The sequence below is a fragment of the Typopeltis vanoorti genome, chromosome 7 (genome assembly GCF_054136105.1).
Source record: "Typopeltis vanoorti isolate ZY-2024b chromosome 7, IOZ_Tvanoo_1.0, whole genome shotgun sequence".
Classification (NCBI taxonomy): domain Eukaryota; kingdom Metazoa; phylum Arthropoda; class Arachnida; order Uropygi; family Thelyphonidae; genus Typopeltis; species Typopeltis vanoorti.
Window position 1 is genome coordinate 124922697 of NC_143555.1, and position 25557 is coordinate 124948253.

The 25557-nt window shown below is 34.4% G+C and overlaps 1 protein-coding gene across 1 annotated transcript in view; it reads left to right on the plus strand.

The window, feature by feature from the left end:
- The window catches only part of LOC150105034 (MAGUK p55 subfamily member 7-like), a 256968-nt gene that overhangs the window by 137834 nt on the left and 93577 nt on the right, over nucleotides 1-25557 (plus strand). The window contains exons 7-8 of the mRNA XM_090395105.1: nucleotides 5390-5467; nucleotides 18064-18198. Coding sequence (XP_090251231.1) covers nucleotides 5390-5467; nucleotides 18064-18198 — 213 coding nt within the window. The remainder of the gene's footprint in view (nucleotides 1-5389; nucleotides 5468-18063; nucleotides 18199-25557) is intronic.

Below are 25557 nucleotides of genomic sequence, written 5' to 3' on the forward strand. Positions count from 1 at the left end.
GACATGTATCCTCAAGGAGTGTAGAGAATATGATAGTACTACATGAAAAACTTACATCATTACTAACGTCCTATCTACAATTTTCCTCCAAATCAATCTATTACCTGTCAAGATTCCAGCATTATCAGATCTTATATTATTTCTATCTTCTAAGGCAGTGCTTCCCAAACTGTGGGCCATGCCCCCCTTGGGAGCCGTAGGTTTTGTTGAGGGGGGGGGGCTGTGAAATAATGAAAACAAATTTAAAATCTTTTAAGACTAAGTAGATTTTTTTTATCTTAAAAGAAACATATTTAATTTTTATTATTTATTATTTCTTTTTTGTTGTTTTTTATATTTTAATGGGAAAAAATTGCACATTGGTGCGGGTTCACAAATTTTGCTTCCTGCGTATTTCGGCGTTTAATGAATATTAGTAAATATATGCTTATTCATATAAGTTTCATTTCAAAGCAGAAATCTAAGAATTGCAGTTTCAAATATTTCATCTGATGTTGGTGTAGCAGTATTGAAACACATCCATCACATTAAATTGTTATTAAACTTCTTTGATGTTTTTAATTCTTTCTTTATTACTAATCGTTTTATGTTTCATGTGCTTGTACTGCAAATGTACAATAACAATATATCTATCTATATAAAAATATGAGATAATGTGCCATGTCAAATGTGTATATAAAATGCTAAAAATGTAATATTTGCATTTGATTTTTGCAATATTCGCTGTGTATGTTTTGTATTGAATATAAATACAATAAATATTATAATAATATATGTCTATATTACGATTTTTTTTCAAGGGGGGACGTGAAATATTTTAATTTTTCCAAAGCAGGCCCTGGTATCCAGAAGTTTGGGAAGCACTGTTCTAAGGCACTTTTTACTGTATCAATCCACCTATATCTTGGTCTTCCTCTGGGTCTTTTTCCTGCCAACCTGGCAGAGAACAGTTGTTTCGCTAATCTTTCCTCTCCCATTATGTAAAGTATTTCTGGATTTCTTCAATCTGTTTGCATGAAAATTTTCTTTTCTGTTGTCTTATTATTGTTTTGGCTTCCTTGCTGCACTCTTTGTATCTGTAAGTGGTATGCATATCAGTTGGGTAATTAAGCCAAATGCTTCTATCTTTTTTTTCTTTTTCTTTACTGCCAGTTTGCATTCATCATTAAACCATTTTTTGTGCTGTATTATTACAGTGTGAAAATTTTATATTATTATTAATTTAATATTGACAGTTTTCTTCCAAATTAGTCTTGTATCTGTTAGGACTCCAATATTCTCAGGCACTTCTAAATGCATTGGTTTACTTGCATCTTAGTCTTCCTCTGTCTCATTCTTGCCATTCTGGCATTTTTGCCAACCTTTCATATTCCTTTCTGTTTAAGTGACCATATTAGCAGAGATTAACTTTCTCACATGTTCTTGAGAACATGTGAGAAAGTTAATGCTAACAATGTCAAAGGTTTTTTTTTTAATTTTTTTTTAATATCTTCATTTTTAATAAGATTATGCCATTGGTACCATTTGTTCACTACCCTAACTTTTCAGAACTGTCACATCTTTGTTTCTATTCTCTGATCAGTTGGCTGATTTATACCTCAGGTCTCAGAACCATAAGTTAAAATTGGTTGGAACACTGTCTTCTATACAGCTACTGTAGAGTTATGACTAATTTCTCTCTTATTCCATATAAATTTATTCAGTTGACTCCTTACCATACCAGTTTTCTTATTTTGTTGTCTATTTCCATGTATAATTTGCATCTTCACTAAAATCTGTTCCTAAATAACCAAAATTTTTATATTCTGTAGCTTTCATATTCATGATTCAGCTCATGTTTTCAAAATTCCTGCCTATTTTTATGGTATTTGGCTTCTTATTGCTGATTTTCATACCAGATTTGTACAGCAATTATTCAGTTTAGTTAAGTAATTCTGCAAACCAATATTGGAATTGTTTAAGAGTATAATTTCATTCGCAGAAAGTAAAGTGCTGAGATTAACATCTTCAATTTTGATATCAGACCTAACTAATACCACTTTTTTTTCATAATGTGTTTCATGTAGATGATGAACCACAGTGGATATAGCATGCACCCTTGTCTCACACCTGATTTTACAACCTATCTTTGCGTACCTTCTTCAGTTCTAACTGCTGATTTACAACTCAGATATAGAGTGTATTGCTCAATATAATGTCTTTAACACCATATAATTGTAGTGTTTTGAACAGCTTTTCTCCTGGCACCTTGTCAGATGCTTTTTCCAGATCTATAAAATTAATTATACATCCTTGTTATATTCTCATGATTTCTCAGCTATTTATCTTAAAATTAAAATAAACTTGTTCATTTACAAGTTTTTCTTTCATTATTTTTCTTAACCTTTTCTCAGGTATGCTTGCATAAATCTTACCCAGAACAGAATGCTCAATAGGGAAATTTCTCTAATTTTTTACATTGTACCCATCTTTCTTTTAAAGATGGGTACAATGCGAGTTACTTTTTATACCCATCTATAAAAAAAAAAAGTCAAATTCCAGCTAGGCCTTCTGACTATACTATGTAAAACTTTAATATCCCTCTGCATCTGAGCTTTTTTTGTTGTCATCATGCGGCCTGGTTGACCGAGTGGTTAGCTTATCCGCTCTCCAGCCAAAAGACTGCGGGTTCGAATCTTGCCATGAGCATGGATGTTTGTGATTGTCTGTGAAAATACTAGTGATGGTGGTCTGGGGTAGATGGCGTTGGTGTAGATGATGAAGGTAGTTGCAGTTGATGGAGACAGAAACTCGTAGAGTAGAGTAGATGCCCTTCCTCGATGAGTTTTGACTCCCTGGAGGTGTTACACAATAATAATCTATTCCATCTTCCTTTCCACAATTCAGGTTTTCAATAGTCTTTATATCTCAAGTATTGATATATGTATATATATATATACTGCTAATTGTTTTTGTCTTTAATATTTTCTACTACTGATCTGTCACTGCTTATTTCATTTAACAATCTTTCAAAGTCATTACTTTAGATATCTAAAATATCTCATCGTCGTGTGAGCAATTCAGGTATAGGCTTTTTATATCCTGTTCCTGCTCTGCAGATGAAGTTGGTCTTCCATCTTAGTCTTGGACATCCGTGGTCTCTTCTTCCTGTAGGTTTATATTTATATGCTAGTTTGGAAATCCTATTGTTATTCATCCTTTCTATGTGGTGTAGCCAGTATTCTTCTATTTCTTCTATGATGTTCTTTGTTCAGTTTAGTTCTTTTAGTTCTAATCGTTCTCTTATTTCTGTGTTTTCTTTTTATCTAACCTAGTGAGTCCCAGGAGGTCTTAGAAACTTCATCTGTGCTGCTTTCAATCTTTGTCTGTTTCTTTGTTTTAAAATCTAGATTTCACTCCCAAATTTGAGAGATGGTTTAGAGGTCATATTATATAATCTTGAGTTTCTTGAGTCATTTGTTTTCCCAAATTTCCTTTAATTATGCCATTCATTCTGTTGTAAATTTGTAGTTCTTGCTTCCAATTGTAAATCAGTATTGTATTGTGAGATTATATTTCCTAAGTATTTGAATTCTGTAACTTGTTCTATTATTTTATTGTTAAGCATAATTTTGACATTTTGAATGGTGTTTCCACACATTGCCATAGCTTTTGTTTTTGTTTCAGATATTTTCATTTAAAATCTTTTTGCTATTTCATTTAGATGGTTGGTTGCAATTTGGAGTTTATCTTCTGAATTTGAAATTAGTACTTGATCATCTGCATAAAGCATTGTATTTAGCTGTTTATTATTTGTTAGTTTAATTCCATCTTGGACAGTTGTTTTCCATTCTTTTAGGATTCTGTTTATATAAATGTTGAATAGGATTGGGGAGAAGCCGCAACCTTGTCTTACCCCTTTATTTATAGTTAGAGGTTCTGATAATGTTCCATCTGCAAATTTGATTCAAATTTTTGTTTCTCTGTATCGACTTTTTATTGCTTTAATTAATTTAGGAGGTATTTTATCATCTTGTAATATTTTCCAGAGTAGATTTCTGGAAAATTATCATATGCCTTTTCGTAGTCAATAAATAGAAGAAAAGTGTGCAGGTTAAATTCTTTTCTTCTTTTTTTTTCTGTGATCTGTTGCATTGTGAAAGAGACATCTGTGCATCCTCTCCCTCTTCTAAACCACAATGTTCTTCTTCTAAATAATTTTCTGTATATTTAATTAGTCTGTTGTTTAAGATGTTTGCATATAATTTAGATGCTGTTATTAAGAAAGTAATGCCTCTGTAATTTCCACATTTGTCCTTGGGACCTTTTTTGTGAATATTTATTACTACTCCAGTTTTCCATTTTTTGGGGATCTTTTGAGATTTTCAGATATTATTGAAAAGTTTAAGTAGGTTTTCTTTTAAGCTATTGTCTGCATATTTAAAGAGCTCAATGTATATTCCATCCAGGCCCAGGCTTTTTCTATTTCTTGAGTTTTTTAATTCTTTTTCTAATTCTTCCATTACTATTTCTTTTATACTTTCCTGTATATTGGTATCTTCAATTTTGTGATTTTTTCATTGTTTTGTATTTCTTGTTTTTCATTCATCTAAAATGTCTTTATCTTCAATTTTCATGTCACCTCTAATTTCTTATACAGTACTCTTTCCTCTATTTCTAAGCTTTTCCCAATAGCCTCTAGAACATTTTGCCACCTTCCAGATATTTACCCTCTACCTTCTTACCAGTCTTCTCATGACTTTTGTTTAACTACTTTTACACATTTCTTCACTTTCTTATATTTCTTTCTGTACTCTCTCAGAGCACATGCTGCCTTGCTAAAACTTTACTCTTTACTCTGCTACACACACATCTCACCATCTTCTCTACTACTTAATTCTCCAACTACACACAATGACACTACTGCCATTAATGCCATCTACTGCCACCACAAACAAAGTATTTCTTGTCTATAAACTGTGTTTGTTCTCATGGCTGATTTACCTGTACACTGGGTGAAAAAACCCAAGTTTCCAGGAGGAAAAAACTCTACCACCTTCATTATGAGATCAGCTAACTTGCTTTCATTCGAAAAAGTCCATATAAAGATTCCTTTCAGCATGATGAGAATCAATGGGTCCTTTCCAATCAATGGGCACATTGTTCTTCCACTTGCACTACTGAAGCACTTAAATATAATCCATATTTCAATATTTTCCTTGCCTCTTCCCTGTTCCTTAAATAATTTAATTCAGTAAACCATTTCATTCAATTCCATTCCATTTATTATTATTATATTTTTTCTTTATAATTTATTTCTATTTTTTTTTGTGATATTTATCTTTTTGTTTGATTTAGTGATATCTTTCTGATTACTGATTGAGTTTGATTTGCTTTATTTATTGAACAGGTTAGACAGTTATTAGTGCAGAAGTTTTCACCAGAAGCCAAACAACTATGCCAGCTTTTAAGCAAACCTCACATTGTGGTATGTTATTCTTCTCTCTCTTTCCCTCTCCCTCCCTCGCTCATGTAGCTGGGATGATATATTTCCAATTTAGTATATACTTATTTTAAAAAAATACTTTTTTTTTTTTTTTTGGTATATTACAAAATGTTGCATATTTATGGGAAATATTCTTTTAAGGATCAAAACTGTATAACTGAGAGGAGACCTCCACATAGCCTTTAAAGGAATGCAGAGAACCGACCAGGGCTTCTGACCTAATGTCCAGTCCTCACCTTCTCGTGGTGCACCCTGTTAGGTTTCCACTTGGATACTGAATGAACGAGGATGGGCTGGCAATTTGGGAATATAAAATGATGGTGTAATAATTTTCATAATTGTTATTTATATTTATGTCGAACTGCACCAATTGTAATATTTAGTTTTTTATTATGTTACCTTTTTTCTCAATGTGTTCCCCTCTTACTTCATTATTTTTGTGGTTGCTCAAGCTTGTACAAAATGCCTAAATGTTCTAACTCGCGTATAATACTATTATTTAACTTTAGTCCTTTCACAATCTACTTAGCTTTCTTCCTCCCTTTCAAGGCCATAAAGTATAGTCTCACACATGCTAGTATCATAGACTTATGAAAAAGTCTCTGGCTGGGACAAAATCCTTAATCTAATTTGCTATAATTCAAAATGTATTAGTCCTTAAAAATTTATTTTTGATAACAACTGCACCATTAAGGATCTTGTAAAAGAATATTCTATCTTTCCTTTACATACAAGAGAATATGTTGAATTTTTTCTTGACAATTATTCATAAGACTATTACACTTTTTTTTATAAAATCTGTATCAAGTAGCTTTATTTTTATCCTCCTACATGTTTCGCCAATCCTTTTCTATTGGTCCTCAGGGAATACAAATCAGTAAGCAAAAATGAAGGTTACAGACTAGGTTATAACCGATGGTTCTTTTTTGCTTACTGATTTGTATTCCCTGAGGATGCCAATAGAAACGGATTGGCAAAACATGTAGGAGGATAAAAATAAAGCTACTTGATAAAGATTTTATAAAAAAAGTGTAATAGTCTTATGAAAAATTGTCAAGAAAAAATTCAACATAATGAACAGGATCAACGAGTTCACCAAACAAAAGGTACGCAATCTCGAAGGTTTAAAATGCAAAAAAGCTAGGTATTTAAACCATCTGAATTTTTTAAAAAGATGTAGAGACAATAGCGTGATCCCAAAATTTCTTCGTTTGAAACAATCTTATAAAACTAGACAAGCCAACTTGATTTACCAACGAACTTCGTATGCTCTTCTTAGAGAAAGAATTCGCCATATGAGATTCATGCTTAGCAAAATAGACTCACAGTGCTATAATTTATTTACAGATATCTCTAATAATCTTGATGCTGAGACATGGCAACTATTAGACAATATGATTAACCACAGTTTTACCAAAACATTTAATCACAGCAAAAAGACACAAATTGATAAATTCAGTATACTGTATGATAATCATAACAACTGCAAACCGTCTCTACCAGATAACCAAGTGATAATTAACCTATCTAAACACGTTTTAAGTAAACCTGAGATCTCTATCCTCAAAAAAGGTTTCAACTTTGCTTTAAAACCCACTGTCATTCCTAAAATAGAGTTCATCTGCAACTTAGAAAAAGCCTTCTCATTACTACCAGCTCCAACAGCTAATGACTTGCGATTAAAAAGCAGCATAATCCTTTCAGCTCAGTCAAGATCTTCTAACACCAACTCTAACCAAATGGAAAGAAGAACGCTTCTCAAATTAAGGAATAATAAAGATATCATCATACTCAAAGCCGACAAAGGTAATAATACAGTTATATTAAATACTTCAGATTATAAAGAAAAAATTAAAACTCTATTATCTGACAGGTCTGTATATGAAGTTCTCAGTAGAGATCCTACGACAAAAAATCATAATGACACCAATGAATTATTACGTGGAATGAATAATTGGCCTATAGAAATTATAAAAAAATTAAAATCTATGCATCCACTTACTCCTAGATTGTATGGCCTTCCAAAAATTCACAAAGAAGGTATACCATTACGTCCAATAGTTGATGGAATCTATTCTCCCACTTACCAACTATCCAAGCATCTTGCGAAGATTTTACAACAACACATTCACGTCTCGGATACTTATATTAAAAACTCAAAATATTTTATAGATAAAATAAAAAATATCCCTATTTTTGAAGAGGATATACTAGCAAGCCTGGACATCACATCTCTGTTTACTAACATTCCAGTGGTTGAAGTCATCAACATCTTAGAGAAATTGTTCCCAAGAAACATCACTACTTTGTTCAATTTAACTTCTAACTATTTCATTTGGCAAGAAACGTTCTACAAACAACTAACTGGATTAGCTATGGGTAGCCCCCTCCCACCTCCAGTTGCTGACTTATTCATGGAAGATCTAGAGAAAAAAATCTTAACCCAGATCGTTCCAAAACCGAAAATTTGGTACAGATATGTAGATGACATCTTTATCATTTGGGATCATACAAAAGAAGAACTAATGAATTACCTCAACCAAATCAATAGTTTCCACAATACCATCAAATTCACATTAGAAATGGAGAAAGATAAAAAACTGCCATTCCTTGACGTTTTAATAAAGAAACAATCCAATAATAGTATCAACCTATCTGTATACAGAAAACCTACAAATACTGGACGTTACCGACATTTCAACTCAGCTCATTACATAGCTCAGAAAATTAGCATTATCCATAGTCTCAAGAAAAGAGCTATACAGTATACGACAGACAAGGATGACCTACTCACGGAATTAACCACAATATCCAGAGAACTTTCTTTAAATGGTTACCCTAAAAGACTCTATAACAAGATTCTATTTACTGATATACCACATCGACAACGTGATGACGTCCAATACATCAGTACAATTACGATTCCTTTTGTCAACAACCTTTCCAAAAAATTAGCTAACCTTTTAAAACCACATAAGATCAGAGTGGCATTCAAACCAATCAACACTATTCGGAAATTTTTAAGATCACCGAAAGATCCTCACCCATTCTACAAATACTCTGGAGTATATAATATTCCTTGTTCATGTGGTATTAGTTACGTAGGTCAGAACATCTAGAAGCTTCGAAACGAGAAAGAAAGAACACATAGGATATGTCAGAAATAACAGACAAGACATTTCAGGCCTTTCATGCCACTTTGCCTCTACTAACCATCACATTGAGTGGGATAAGAGCCTTATGCCATACATAGAAGATAACTACCATTCAAGAACCTTTAAAGAAGCAGCTGCAGTCGTCCGTAAAACTGAAAACCTAAACAAGAATCAAGGTCTAATTTTACCAGAAATTTGGAAAACTTTTATCAGATCATTAAATATCAAAGAAATGAACTTTCATAACAATTACATCATGAGTCATTACGAATAAATCACGTTAACGAGACACGCACATTGTCACGCACAATACCAATTTTTTGTATGATTTAGAACCATCGGTTATAACCTAGTCTGTAACCTTCATTTTTGCTTACTGATTTGTATTCCCTGAGGATGCCAATAGAAACGGATTGGTGAAACATGTAGGAGGATAAAAATAAAGCTACTTGATAAAGATTTTATAAAAAAAGTGTAATAGTCATACAAGAGAATAATTTAGCTAAGCACATATAATGATCTTTAAATCAATTTTATCTCAAGCAACTCCGAATTACTCAGTCATGGCTGTTACTTTACTTAGGTCACACAGGTTCGATTTGTTTTTATGAGACAGTGCATTGGCTAACAAAGGTCAGGCAATCTATTAACAAAATCAAACGTGTTTATTCTAAGTAGGACAATTCATATACAAAAGTAAATAGGACACGTCACGTGTCAGATTCTCCACACATTCATTAGAACAATTCACTTAAATCATTAGATAAAGAAATTATCTACACTCAACTTATTAAACACATGGATGGATTTTAGCACACATACCCTTACTTTCATTACTATTAATATAAGGCTGAATTATACTATACACGTTGTAAGCATCAGATAACATAAGATAACTCTTATGTTATATGATGCTTCAGATAACTATTATACACATTCAAACTGACGTTCGGCTTTCTGACCTCTTCAACCACATTATACCATTAGCTAAACAGAATTAACATCTATCTCTTCTGTACACGCAATCTAGGCTATTAACATAAAGCAGTCTACTTACAAGCTCAGTATGTCACGTACAATCCTGAATCAAAGAAAGGGCAAGGGTGAATTCCGCTAGTTCCTTTCTTTTGACGTGCACTACGGTTGTGATTGGACACTATCCAACGGTTGTCGTCTTGCAGATTCCTTCCTTGTAACTGTAATACGTTTTTTTCATCGATGGTAGGAACTTCGTCAGCTGCTACAAATTAGCACGCGCGTGGATCGGTACATTCTTTGAAGAATTTCATGGAAGAATATCTTGTAATACTGCCAGCGAACTTCCCATGATTTCCAGAACTTACTGCTCGCGGGACACGACTCCTCGAAAGCTTGTCACAGGAATGAAAAAATAAGCGATCCCTCGAGCCTAAATCTCTGCCTTTTATATCATATCCAAAAAAAAAACTGGATTTACTGGTTATGCTCTTATCATCCACACTTACACTAGGTTTTAGTGGCAGAACTCGTAGTCCAGTGACCTTCAGTTTTTTTAGCCTAAATCTGTCTGTGCTTTCTAGTTACAATTACTTGTGGTTCTACGCTCAATTATTCTAACATTATATTACAAAATTATTACATTACATTACATTAAAATTATATATTTTAATGGCCTATGTAAAATCGATATAGGTGAAAAATATTTCTATTTTTCACCACACGAGATTTACAATGGTACAACATTACAGAATTTCATGCCGGCTGGGGCATCACCCAGTTAAACAAGCCACCGTTGTTTTCACCGGGGAACCAGGGAGAATATCGAAAAGTCAGCTACTGGAAGAAATCCTGAAACACACTCCAACTCAACATCACCAGAGTTCAAGATTGGTACTATAAACATAAAAAGCCTGAATGGCAAAGAAATTGAGCTAGCTGAGGAATTAGATAAGTACCAGATCGACATAACAGGGATGACTGAAACAAAAACGACAAAAACTGGTGAGATCTTTCTGAGCAATAAATACAAAATGTTATACTCGGGCAATGACAATCAAGGAAAAGAAGGAGTAGCCATAGTATTCAACACTAAATACGAGGCTAATCTTCTTGAATGGCAGGCAGTCTCAAGTAGAGTAACCAAATATGAGAATGGGAAACTGAACAGTGAGACTTATTTGTTCTTATGGTCCCACAGAAGGTTCTACTAAGGTAGAAGTGGAGGAATTTTTTGAGGCTTTAGAAAAAGCAACTGACACAATGAAAAAGGAAAAGTTGGTCCTTGTTGGGGATCTAAATAGCAGAGTAGGAAATGATTGTCAGACATACAAAAATATTTTGGGAAATTTTGGAGAAAAGAGCAAAGCTAATAATAATGGCAAATGCTTGTTGGATTTCTGCTCAGGACATGGACTGGTTATTACTAACACAATGTTCCAAAATAAAAATGTGCACAAATTCACATGGAGAGAAGAGGCAATGAATAAGAAAAGTCTCATTGACTATGTTATTGTCGATAGTGATACTTTCTCCTTGGTGCAGAACACCAGAGTGTACAGAGGATTTGAAATTAGAAATGATCTCTATTTAGTCTTAAGCAGAATAAAATTGAATTTCATTTTGAAAAGAAGAACATGTAAGAAAGTTTTAAAGCGAATAAAAGTTGAGCAGCTCTCAGATGTGAATTGCAGACTAAAATACAGAAAGATTATTGAAGAAAAAATAAAAGAGTTTGAGAACAAGAACCAAACCTTGGAGATTCAGTGGCAAACCTTGAAGAAAACCCTGATTGATTCAGCCAGAGAGGCATGTGGTGACGTCTGCAAGGATAGGAAAATCAGAACCCCATGATGTACACAGGAAATTAAAGAGGCAGTGAAAGAAAAGAAGGTAGCATATCAAAAGTTCCTGGCAAATAAGTCAGCTTGTTCTCTTAGAGAATACAGAGACAAGTCTAATAAAGCTAAACAGTGTGAAAACTAGCTAAACAAAAGTCATGGGAAGACTTTGGTAAGAACATAGAATATAAATATCAAGAGGGTGGCAAGATATTCTGGAGGTTGTTGAAGAAGCTCAGAAATGAAGGAAAGAGTGTTGTAAAAGGAATTAGAGATGATAAAGGTGATATGTAAACTGGAAAAAAAGATATCCTTGAAGTATGGAGTAATTACTTCGAAAAATTGCTATGAGATCAAGCAGTGATAGCACTGTGGTAAAAAACACTCAACAGGCATGCATTCCAGAATACATATCCATACTTCAAGTAGAAAAAGCCATCAAAAGCTTGAAGTGTGGAAAGCCAGCAGGCATTGATGATATTAGACCAGAAATGCTGAAGTATGGAACTATAAAAGTTTTACAGTGGCTACACTGCATATTTCAGAAGGCCTTCACAGAGGGACAAATTCCTGATGATTGGAATAGAGCTCTCATAGTACTCATATATAAAAAGGGAAATAAAACTAGAGTGAGAATTACAGAGGTATTACTTTGTTGAGTGTTCCTGGTAATATGCACGTATACTTGAAAAACGATTGAAGCATTGTGGAAGGGAAGCTTGGTGAAGAACAAGCTGGATTTAGGATCAGATTTTCACTTTATGGTTGAGAAATCATGGGAATATAACATGACAAAATTGAAGAAAGGAAGTTAGTAATGATGTAAATTTTCATGTAGTACTATCATATCCTGTACACTCCTTGAGGGTACATGTCAAGAAAGATCTGTAATTAAGTTTTGGAGATCTGGGAATGACATATGACAAGGTACCCTGAGAGAAGCTATTCAAAACACTACAGTTGTATGGGTCACTGGGACATTATATCAAGCAATTCTTAAGTCTTTATTTGAGTTGTAAGTCAGCAGTTAGAATTGAAGGAAGTACAGGAAGATGGTTTGATGTCAAATCTGGTGTCAGACAAGGATGTACATTATCCCCTCTGTTATTCATTATCTATATGGATTCACATTATGAATGAAAGTGGTATTAAACATGATATCAAAATTGCAGATGTTAATGTCAGCTCTTTGCTTTATGCAGACGATGTCATCATCATCAAATTCTTGCCATGTACCCTCAAGGGGTGTACAGGATATGATAGTACTACATGAAAAAAATTACATCATTATTAATTTCCTATCTACAATTTTCCTCCAAATCAGTCTGTTACTTGTCAACACTCCAATATTATCAGATCTTATATTTCTATCGTCTAAAGCACTTTGTACCGTATCAATCCACCTATATCTTGGTCTTCCTCACGGTCGTTTTCCTGACAACCTGGCAGAGAACACTTGTTTTGCTAATCTTTCCTCGCCCATTCTGTTTAACGACCATACCACCTGAGATTAGCTCTGCTAACGCATTCCTGGATGCTGACAATGTCAAGTTCTTTCCTAATATCCTCGTTTTTAATATGATACTGCCATTGATGCCATCTGTTCACACCTATAATCTTTCTCAGGACTCTCATATCTGCGGTCTCTAGTCTTTGGTCAAGTGTTTTACTTCTGGCCCAGCTCTCAGATCCATAAGTTAAAACTGGTTTGAACACTGTCTTGTATACAGCTAATTTAGTGTTCCGACTAATTTCTCTCTTATTCCATATGAATTTATTCAGTTGACTTCCCACCATACCAGCTTTGCTGATTCTGTTGTCTATTTCTATATTTAATTTACCATCTTCAGTAAAAATCGTGCCTAAATAGCTGAAATGTTTTACTTGTTCCACAGGTTCTCTATTCACAACACAGTTGACATTTTCAAAGATTCTGCCTATTTTCATTGTCTTTGTCTTTTTATTGCTGACCTTCATACCATATCTATTACAACAGCTATTCAATTTAGTCAGAGAATCTTGCAGACTTGTAGCGGATTTATTTAGAAGTATAACATCATCCGCATAAAGCAAACAGCTGACATTAACATCTCCAATTTTGATATCATGTTTAATACCACTTTCCTTCATGATGTGATCCATATAGATAATGAATAACAGAGGGAATAATGTACATCCTTGTCTCACACCAGATTTAATATTAAATCATCTTCCTGTACTTCCTTCAATTCTAACTGCTGACTTACAACTCAAATAAAGACTAAGTATTGCTTGATATAATGTCCCATTGACACCATATAACTGCAGCGTATTGAATAGCTTCTCTCTTGGCACCTTGTCATATGCCTTTTCCAGATCGACAAAACTTAAATACAGATCTTTGTTATATTCCCATGCTTTCTCGACTATTTGTCGTAAAGTGAAGATCTGATCCTGACAGCCTCTATTTGGCCTGAATCCAGCTTGTTCTTCACCAAGCTTTTTCTTCCACAATTCTTCTCAACCGTTTCTCAAGTATACTTGCATAGATCTTGCCAGGAACACTCAGTAGGGAAATACCTCTGTAATTCTCACATGCAGTTTTATTTCCCTTTTTATATATGGGTACTATGAGAGCTCTATTACAATCATCGGGAATTCTTCCCTCTGTCCAGGCTTTCTGAACTATGCAGTGCAGCCACTGTAAGACTCTTATACCACCATACTTCAGCATTTCTGGTCGAATATCATCTACTCCTGCTGCCTTTCCACATTTCAAGCCTTTGATGGCTTTTTCTACTTCAAGTATGGATATGTATTCCTGACTGCATGCCTGGTCAGTGTTTTTTATCACTGTACTGTCATCACTGCTTGTTTCATTTAGCAGTTTTTCAAAGTAATTACTCCATACTTCAAGGATATCTTTTTCTCCCGTTTTCATGTCACCTTTATCATCTCTAATTCCTTTTATAGCACTCTTTCCTCCATTCTTAAGCTTCTTCAACAACCTCCAGAATATTTTGCCACCTTCTTGATATTTATTTTCTATATTGTTGCCAAAGTCCTCCCATGACTTTTGTTTAGCTAGTTTTACACAGTGTTTAGCATTCTTGCATTTGTCTCTATATTCTCTAAGAGCACAAGCTGACTTATTTGACAGGAACTTTTGGTATGCTTTCTTCTTTTCATTCACTGCCTCTTTAACCTCCTGTGTCCACCAGGGAGTTCTGATTTTTTTATCCTTACAAACAACCACACCACATGCCTCTCTGGCAGAATCAATCAATGTTTTCTTCAGAGTTTGCCACTGAATCTCCAAGGTTTGATTCCTCTTCTCAAACTCTTTCATTTTTCCTTCAATAAACTTTGTGTATTTTAGTCTACAGCTTACATCTGAGAGCTGCTCAACTTTTATTCGCTTTAAAACTTTCTTACATGTTATTCTTTTCAATATGAAATTCAATTTTATCCTGCTCAAGACTAAATAGTGATCACTTCCAATTTCAAATCCTCTGTACACTCTGGTGTCCTGCACCAGGGAGAAAACATCACTATCAACAATAACATAGTCAATGAGACTTTTCTTATTCCTAGCCTCTTCTCTCCATGTGAATTTGTGCACATTTTTATGTTGGAACATGGTGTTAGTAATAACCAGTCCATGTCCTGAGCAGAAATCCAACAGATATTTGGCATTATTATTAGCTTTGCTCTTTTCTCCAAATTTTCCCAAAATATTTTTGTATGTCTCACAATCATTTCCTACTCTGCTATTTAGATCCCCAACAAGGACCAACTTTTCATTTTTCATTGTGTCAGTTGCTTTTTCTAAAGCCTCAAAAAATTCCTCCCCTTCTACTTTAGTATAACCTTCTGTGGGACCATAGGCACAAATAAGTCTCATTGTCCAGTTCCCCATTCTCATATTTGCCCACATTACTCTACTTGAGACTGACTGCCATTCAAGAAGATTACCCTCGTATTTTGTGTTGAATACTATGGCTACTCCTTCTTTTCCTTGATTGTCATTGCCTGAATATAACATTTTGTATTTATTTCTCAGAAAGATCTCACCAGTTTTTGTCTTTTTTGTTTCAGTCACCCCTATTATGTCGATCTGGTACTTATCTAATTCCTCAGCTAGCTCCATTTCTTTGCCATTCAGGCTTCTTACGTTGATAGTACCGATCTTTAACTCTGGTGATGTTGAGTTGGGGTTTATTTTCAGATTTGTTCCAGTAGCTGACTTTTCGCTGTTCGCCCTGATTCCCTGGCGAAAACAACGGGGGCCTTGTTTAACCGGGCGACGCCCCAGCCGACATGAAATTTTGTCATGTTGTACCATCATTCTATATTTTGGTTTAACCAATAAGAATACAATTTGGTCGGCTAAATCCCAAATTGCCAGCCCATCCTCGTCCGTTCAGTATCCAAGCAGATACCCAACAGGGTGCACCACGAGAAGGTGAGGATTGGAAATTAGGTCAGAAGCCCTGTTCGGTTCTCCGCATTCCTTTAAAGGCTATGTGGAGGTCTCCTCTCAGTTATACAGCTTTGGCCCTTAAGCACCCACCTTATGCCGACGATGTTATACTTCTAAATAAATTCGCTACAACTCTGCAAGATACCCTGACTAAATTTAATGACTGTTGTAATAACAAGACAATGAAAATACTCAGAACCATTGAGAATATCATCAAGTGCATTGTGAATGGAGAACCTATAGAACAGGTAAAACATTTCAGCTACTTAGGCATGATTTTTAGTGAAGATGGCAAATTAAATATGGAAATAGACAACAGAATCAGCAAAGCTGGTATGGTAGGAAGTCAGTTGAATAAATTATTATGGAATAAGAGAGAAATTAGTCAAAACACTTAATTAGCCATATACAAGACAGTGTTCAAACCAATTTTAACTTATGGTTCTGAGAGCTGGGTTAGAAGTAAAACACTTGATCAAAGACTAGAGTCCGCAGATATGAGAGTCCTGAGAACGATTAGGGGCATGAACAAATGGCATCAGTGGCAATATCATATTAAAAATCGAGGATATTAGGAAAGAACATTTACATTGTTTGCATCCAGGAATATGTTAGCAGAGCTAATCTCAGGTGGTATGGTCACTTAAACAGAATAGGAGAGGAAAGATTAGCAAGACAAGTGTTCTCTGCCAGATTGGCAGGAAAAAGACACAGAGGAAGATCGAGGTATAGGTGGATTTATACGGTAAAAAGTGCCTTAGAAGATAGAGATATAAGATCTGATAATGTTGGAATCTTGACAGGTGACAGATTAATTTGGAGGAAAATTGTAGATAGGAAGTTAGTAATGATGTAAATTTTTCATGTAGTACTATCATATCCTGCTCTTGAGGGTACATGTCAGTAATTTGATGATATTCTTTTTTGATTAAAATAAATATGTAGATTTATGTTGCTTTTCTATTGAATATCCTAATGTTTTTAAATATTCAGTCGTTGAATGATGAATCATTGTTATTAGGAATGATATATATACTTAATTATATATGTCATTAATTGATGAAATGATTTGACAGAAAGTTTAGCCACATTCACTTTCCAACCAAAAGTTGGAAATCGAATAATATTCAGTTGTGATCTAATAAAGGAAAGTTTGCTCTCAGATGGCATTTCAATCATGTACTATCCTGTACAAACATTCAAGTATTAGTATACAAACATTCCAAATTTCATTTCAGAGGGGAAGGATAGGCAGATATTATTTAGAGAATGAATATATGCTGTTTTTTTTTTTTTTTTTAATCTAGCCTACAGAAAGGTTATAAACCTGTAGTACACTGTGCATTGTCAATAGACTCAGTTTAGATAATCTAGAAATCCTGCTCAAAGACCAAAAGTGATGAATTATTTTCAAGCCATTTCAGGCCTCGAATAAAAGGATAGTGGTCTCATGGCAGGCATCAAATTTCACATTTATTCCATGGTGGGATACAAACTCTAACTCTTGTACCATGGAGATGCTATCTACTCAGCTAACCATACTAGCAATTCTTGCATAGCAGTTAAGCATTCTCAAGTACATAGTTAACACATTGCTGAAGAAATGCCTCACATTATGACCAGATTGGTCTAAAATAATGATGGACAGGAGCCAGCTCATTAAGAAGGCCACTTATTCCCATCTTACTGTCAGATGAAATAACTGGCACTACATGGTGTGCAGCTGTACTATTATATAGCTACACACCATGAATTTTCACAAAGATTTGCTTTAGCCCACAAGCTTTTTGTTAACAATAATAAATACCCATCGTTGATTGGCATAGCCTACACATGAAAACTGGATGGTAGAACAATAAAGATCAATCCTGTAGAACAATGAGCAATATTACATAGTTTGTTTTCCAGCCATCTCTGGGATGTCTGAAAATAGAAGAATTTAAATTTAAATTCTGAATTTTAAAAAAAGAATAATAATTTATTAACTTCTCTTTTTATGTTAAAAAAAGTATTTGAATATTTGTTGGGAGTGATGTTTGTCATTTTCTGCCAGTGTTTAACTCTTTTTTTTTTTTTTTTTTTTTTCATTATTGAAACATTTTGGAGTTGATATGTTGAAATAGTTTCTGATATATTTTATCTCAGGCTCTTCTTCAAGCTCATGATCAGATAGCTACAAAGGACTTCCTTCCAGCATTACCAAATGTGCCTTGTTTTGAAGAAGATGATGAAGAAGAAAGTGTAAAAGTTGTGCAATTGATCAAAAGCAATGAGCCTTTGGTTTGTAATATATATATATATATTTTTTTTTTTTTTTCTGAAATGGGGATATTTGACATTGCATTAGAAATTAATGTATATTAAGATTAATTTGGAAGAAAGTTATTGATAGGAGGCCAGAAATAATAAATCTTGATCTTGTAATATTGTCTTAATATCCCTTGTCCTTTGAGGATGCATGTCAGAAAATGATGATGATAATCACAAGCAGATACTCCCACCCATAAATCATTGTCATCGATGGGTAAGTCAGATATGGGGGGGGACATAAAAAGAAACATCAAAATGTTCAGCTTAATAGCAGTATTGATTTTTTATTAAGCCCTGCTATTTTATTTTCTACATGCTCCAGTTACATATAGTGTATATACTGCATGTATTAATTAACATTTATATATATATATATATATATATATAGAGAGAGAGAGAGAGAGAGAGAGAGAGAGATGTGTATATATATAGATAGATAGATAGATTTATTTACACACTATATAATCCTGATATTGTGAGTAGTTTATATTACATTACAACAATAGGAATTGATCCTGCTGGCAAGCTTAAATAATTTTGAATTATACTTTGGATAAGTCTCTATTTTGACACTGGCCACTCATCTCCTGAAGTAATGATGTGTTGTATTAGAGTTATTCAGATGGAGTCCAGAAGCTGACAGTCAAAGAGTAGGTGATTGAGGCATGGAGAACAAATGCAGAATGGGTTCCAGAATGTGGAATCTATATAGATAGTGTGCCATTTTTAATGTTCCATTAATAACGTGGTTAACCCTTTAACATACAAAGACATCTGTGACACATCTTTTGTTGAGTGCATCAAAATTGATTTTGACGTATTGCAGATGTTACAAAGTTCGCGTCAATTTCAAACAAATTTAGAGTTTAAAAATAATTTATATGTCAAAGGGTTAAACTTGAAGAGATCAGCTGGCATCTGCTTCTGATACTTGGCATAAATTCTTTTGTTGTCGATCCATATTTAGATGGTTTTATTCTTCTTCTTCCCACACATCGAGGCATATTTCTTCTGCAATTGTTTTGTTGCTGAGTTTGAATACTTTTTATAACTTATTTCTAGCTGCTCATTTATTACTTGTTTCTTTAGCCAATTGATTCACTCTCTCTCATTTCCTGCTGCTTCAGTTTGTGCCTTAACCCACCAGAATTTAATTTCCCATCCCTGTAGACTGAGATTCCTTACCCAATTTCTTTTGTGCTCTATTAACCACCTTACCGGCCATTGTGGATCAAATACGCATCCGCATACGCTTCGTATCCATCATATATTTCAATGTAATATCAATGGTATTATAATTTTAATATGCACTTCGCATCCATGATAACTTGAACGTCTATAGACGTCTTGGCCTGTAGCGTGGTTAATGCTAGGTGGTTGTTTTAAGTTTTAATATATCTATGGTCATTTTACTGTCATGATAGATTGCTGCAATCTTTTGATGAGAGGTGATGAGTTCTAATTCCTGGATATATGACAGTGAGTAAACTGTAGCATGAAGCAGTGTTGTTATATAATAGACTGACTGTGATATACTGTAAAAGAGCAACTGACATTTCTTTCTTAAAATAAATATAAAATTGGAGGAAAACTCACGTAAAAAACATTATTAATATAGAATTTTTGCCTGTCATAGGCATTATCAGTACAGTATCACAGAATGGTAATTAAACAGTAACAGACAGTTCTAAAAAGCACTATGTGAATATTATCAATAATTAAGCACATGCATGCACACACACAAAATAAAGTTAGTAATTTGTAAATCTGCTAATCTTTCCTGTCTACCATAAAGGGAATAGACATAGACTGTCAGATCTGTTTAATTCAGGACAATGAAATAAAGTTTCACACATTTCTTTATAAAGCCATTCAATGAGGAAATGACTTTTTTATGAAGGACTCTTGTCTTGTTCCAATAAACTCTGTTTAATGTCGATAACATGCTTCACAAGTCTATACTGTTCAGACCATGGTATTTAATATTAAGACTTGTGTTCTTCTAGATGAGCTTGTTCTTAGGAGAAACAAAAAAGGTGGAGATTTTTCTGATGGACAAAAATGATTTTTCTGATGAACAAAAATATTCAGAAAATGTGTAAAACTTTATTTCATTGTCCTGACTTAAACAGATCTGATGGTCTATGTCTATCCTCTTCTCATCTCATCTCATCTTCCTTTTTCCCTCTTTTACCTTGCGGTGTTGAGGGTTTATTAATCGTCGGACCTAAACCATTTACAGGATAAGGTGGGCAGCCCTACTCCCCATTGTATCCTATTTCCGTAGTGTTGAGTTCTCAAGGCCAGTTTGCCTGCTTTGCGGGATAAAAACATCTATCCCCTTTATGAAAGATAATACTTTTTAAATCTGTTAATCTTTCCTAACTTTAATTTGTGTGTGTGTGTGTGTGTGTGTGTATTTATATATATGCATATACAGTCATCCTTCGAATTATGTCCGTTCAAAGATACGTCCGTGATCCCATAAGGGAATAAATAACATTTTTGGCTATACTTTCGAACAAGACACAAGCAAGCATAAAGTAAAAAGGTTTCTATTTAGCCACAATGCATCATGCGCAGTGACAACAGCACATTCAGTGCCAAGTTCAGTCGGCAATCGGCACGCGTCTTCAACAGTTCCTCTGTTGATTTTGTGTTTGAGAAATAGGTTATTTGTGTTTTTATCGTTAAATATTTTGAGATATTTTGTGCAACATGGCCTCCTACACTCCCAATCAAAAAACCTGGTGAATAATCACAGAAAATGAGACTTGCAATTGATCTTGAAATGAAGTTGCAAGTTTAAAGTAACATGAAGCTGATAAAGCCCATCAATGTGATCACACATGACTTCGGATGGTCTCATTCTACAGTGATGGCCGTTTTGAAAAATAAGGATAAAATCGTAGAGGCTGCAAAAGAATCTGCTTCCATTAAATTGACGATAGTGACGAAGCAACGAGAAGGTCCTATCGGTGATATGGTAAAGCTACTTGCATCATGGATAGAGGACCTAAATCAAAAGTGAATACCCCTAAGCACTACGACCATAACCGCTAAGGCACTAACATGTTGAAGGAGAAAGCAGGGCCTGATTATGACTATGAATTCAACGCTTCTGGTTGATTCATGAGATTCAAGCAGAGTTTTGCACTGCATAGTGTGAAAATGTATGCTGATGAGAAGGCTGCGAAGGAGTTTGTAGAGAAATTAGATAAAATTATTACGAGGAAAATTATTTGCCACAGCAAATATTTAATATGGATGAGACCTTGTTTTGGAAAAAAATGTTTGAGCTGACATTCATCCACCAAAAGCTAAAATCTATGCCTGGTTTCAAAGCTCTTAAAGAATGTATTACGGTTCTGTTAGGGGGTAATGTGGCTGGATATAAACTGAAACCATTTGTGATATGGCACAGTGAGAATCCACAAGCCTTCAAAAATATTAGGAAGCATACTTTTCCAGTTCATTATCGGAGCAATAAGAAGTCATGGATGACTCAAAAAGTGTTGTTTGCAGATGCCTTAATGAACTGTTATGCAAGTGAAATGGAAAGTTATTGTGTGAAAGAAAATGTAGAATTTAAAATTTTATTAATTCTAATGCTCCAGGTCATCCACCTTATATCCTTGATCTTCACCCTAAGATCAAGGTCATGTTTCTTTCTCCAAACACTACTTCATAGTTTATAGTTAGGAATGTTAAGTGTGTCTGAACAGTAGATGCAATCATACTAAGCCATATTCTTGCCAAGGTAGCAGAATTAAAAATCATGTGTATATTATTATTATTATTATCATTATTATCTGAGACCTCCAGGGAGTCAAGGACTCATCGAGAGAGGCTGTAAATTACCCAACCCAGCTATCATACCTACCCTTGAATTCATTCACACTAGATGCACTCACTACCTGTAAGGGCAAATTATTCCACTCACTCACAGCTCTCGGGGAGAAAAATCTAGCTCATACCCCTTTCTTGACTGCAAATAAATTTAACTTCCATGGATGCCCCCATGTTCTTTTCCCACCTTCCATATATGCTTTTAGAATTATGAAAATGGAGAATAAATTACTCACATCCAGAAAGAGCATTGTGCAAGCTATCAGTCAGTACTAAATTCATTCAATCTTCTTACTCAAAACTGCACAGAAAAATTCTGAAAAAGAGGAGCAGTCAGAGGCATGTCCATTCTCATTTGAGCACTCAACCCCTAATGTTTTTGTGTGTGTGCACGTGTATAGGCATCTGTTAGTATCAGTTTTTCTTTCTCTCACTATGCAGCATATAACAGAACTGCTCTGGCTGAACAATTAATTATTAACACCAAACCTCCATGAAATCAAAAGAATCATTGTGAGATGTCACATTGTCTCCTCCAAACTTCATCAAACTGTGCTTAAACTCAAGTTAAGGGGATAATAAATCCCTCATTATTTTAAAGCCAGATACGAAACTCGGAGATCGAAATCTAATAGTTTCATGCTGAAGAACTATCAGCGAATCCAAGCGCTTAAGTCATCACTTGGGTAGTACAGTACTATGGCAACTTGTGTCAAAGGTGGAGCAAGCTATGTCACTATCCTTAATATTTTCTCATAATGTAAAATGCAGCTCCTAGGAGATGCATTACTGTTTTACATTATGATGAGAGGTCACTACCCAGACCGGTTTCAACCTTTATTGAGGTCTCATCAGCGCGTAGGTAGACCTGGAATACCAAGGTTTAAGTGAACCGAACTTACATATATATATATATATATATATATATATATATATATATGACTACTACTATTAACTCGTGGTTGGGATTTTTAATATAAACTGACTAAAAACCCGAGAGTTATAACAAAATGAGATTTATTTGAAAAACGCAACATGTTTCGTCGAGATTGACTTCATCAGGCGTTAAGAACATAGAAAGATATTAAAAGACACTGAAAATAACATTGAGACACTCTAAAGCTATACAATTATAAAGTTATAATATTCGACTGTAAATTACAGTTATTATGAACTTGAACTATAGTCCGTGTTAAAGTTCTATTGTTGTACACTTGTGCGTGTGTGGAACCATGCAATCTCCAGTATCTGATAGTAGAGCTGAAAGAGTCAAGCAAATTATAGCTGAGATTATTGTTCATATGAAGAGGGTCCAAGGTGATTTCTTTTGACTCTACAATGCGGTGTTCTACCTCATCATTGCAAATGTGTAGGTTTGAAGTTGTTGTCCAATTTACTTCATGTTGGCGGCTTTTGTTGTTCGTGTTTATTGAAAACAGGACATGGCCTGATAGAGCAGTAGCTCTGGTTCTCTTGTAAGCAATGTCTCTCTGATGTTCCTCGAGACGTAGGAGGATAGATTTCTCCGTTTGGCCATAGTAAGGTTTTCCGCACTCACATGTGACTTTGTATACACCTGGGAATTGTAGAAGATTGTGAGATTGTTTATAGTTGTTGAAACATGATCTTATTTTTGGCAGAGTCGAGAAGCACTTTGTATGTTAAACTTCTTTAGGATTCTACTCAGCTTTTTGGATAGTGTGCTGATATATATATATATACACACCCCTACTAACGAATTGCCAGACCAGTGTACCCATATATTATTATTACTACGATAAAGAGCCAGGTCTACCTACTTACTGATGAGACTTCAATAAAGGTCGAAACCAGTCTGGGTAGTGACCTCTCCTCATAATGTAAAACAGTAATACATCTCCTAGGAGCTGCAGTTAAAATGCCCAACAATATTATGGCATCCAAAATGCCTTCAAATGTCAGCAGTACATTTGCAAGTTAATTTATAACTGTTTGTTCTCCTGTAATGCATATTTTAAGAACATATATATTATTTAGAACATTTAGAGGAAAGATATCTGTTCTAAATCCCAAATCCTCTCTCTCTTTCTCTCTCTAGATCTGTTATATGAATGATATTTGCACCATCTGGAGAAAATTGCATCAAGAACTAAAGTCTTCCTGCAAAAATTCAATGACATCTATCTCAGAATCAAATTCACCTTAGAAATATAAAGCAAACTTTATTCTTTCTTGATGTCCTTATAAAATGACAGCAAACAGTTTTCTCATTATCTCTCTCTCTCTACTGTTAACATACTTTCTTCAGCCATTATATTTATCAGACATCAGCTTGCATCCTTTGCAAAAATGAAGCCCACATAATCTGTTCTTCAGCAACATTTTTTCAGCAGGAAATCTCTATCAAGAAAACCACTTCACTGAATTTTTATAACCCAAAGATTATTATTATTATTATTATTGCATGGACATCCCCATGTAATCCAAAGACTTATCACAGGAGACCTAAATTATGTACACAATATTTATCACACTCTCCTTGAACTCATTAACAGACAAAGTGCTAACAACTGACTCTTGCAACCCATTCATTCACAACTTGCCAAGTGAAAAATCTAATCCTCACTCCCCTACTAACCACACTTCTATTCAACTTCCAGGGATGCTCTTGTTCTGCCTCCTCTAGCCAGGTGCTGAAACATTTCCTTTGCATCAGTCCTATGAAACTGTTTAACACGTTCAAGTCGGGAAGGTCAAGTTGCATGTCTATCTTTCTGATGGGACCTCTCGTTACCTTTTGTGTACCACTTCTCTGTTGTGTGGGTGGGCTGATCGGATGCAAAGTTTTTAGAATTTTATTGCCGCTCCCGCATTGAGTTGATGGGCAGCCTCAATGGCACAAAGTTTATGCACCATGTTTGTTGCAACTCTTGCGGTAGAGTTTTATTTGAAGATGGCATTTGTGATCTGTCTTAATAGCATCGAAAATTTCAAATGCAATCAAACAAACACTTATTTCATGTAATTGAAAATTTGAGTTAGGACAATTGTTTTTAGTTAGATGCTGTGTTTGGTGATACAACAAATGTTTTGCTTGAGTCTATGTAGCATAGTTTCTGTGGGAGGAGATATGTTTTATTAGGTAGTGCCTTTTTTTTTTTTATCCCAGTTGTCTCTAATTTGCAGTATTTGTTGACTTTTATATTACACAGACTGCAGATATCTCTGTACCTTATTCAGTGATACAATAAAACTACTTATTTTTCTTGCATCTGCAGTATGACTGTTAGTGATTTATATTTTGCAAACAAATGCTTTTCCATCTATTCATAAGTTTGTTTGTTTTTTTAATTTATGTCCATCATAAATGCAAATATGAAAGTCTACAGTTTATAGGATCACATATTCTTCACTCCATCCCGAGATACTTAGAAGTATACATGTAATATCACAGATATAATTATTCGTACTCCATTTTACAGTACTGAAAGTATTTTATTC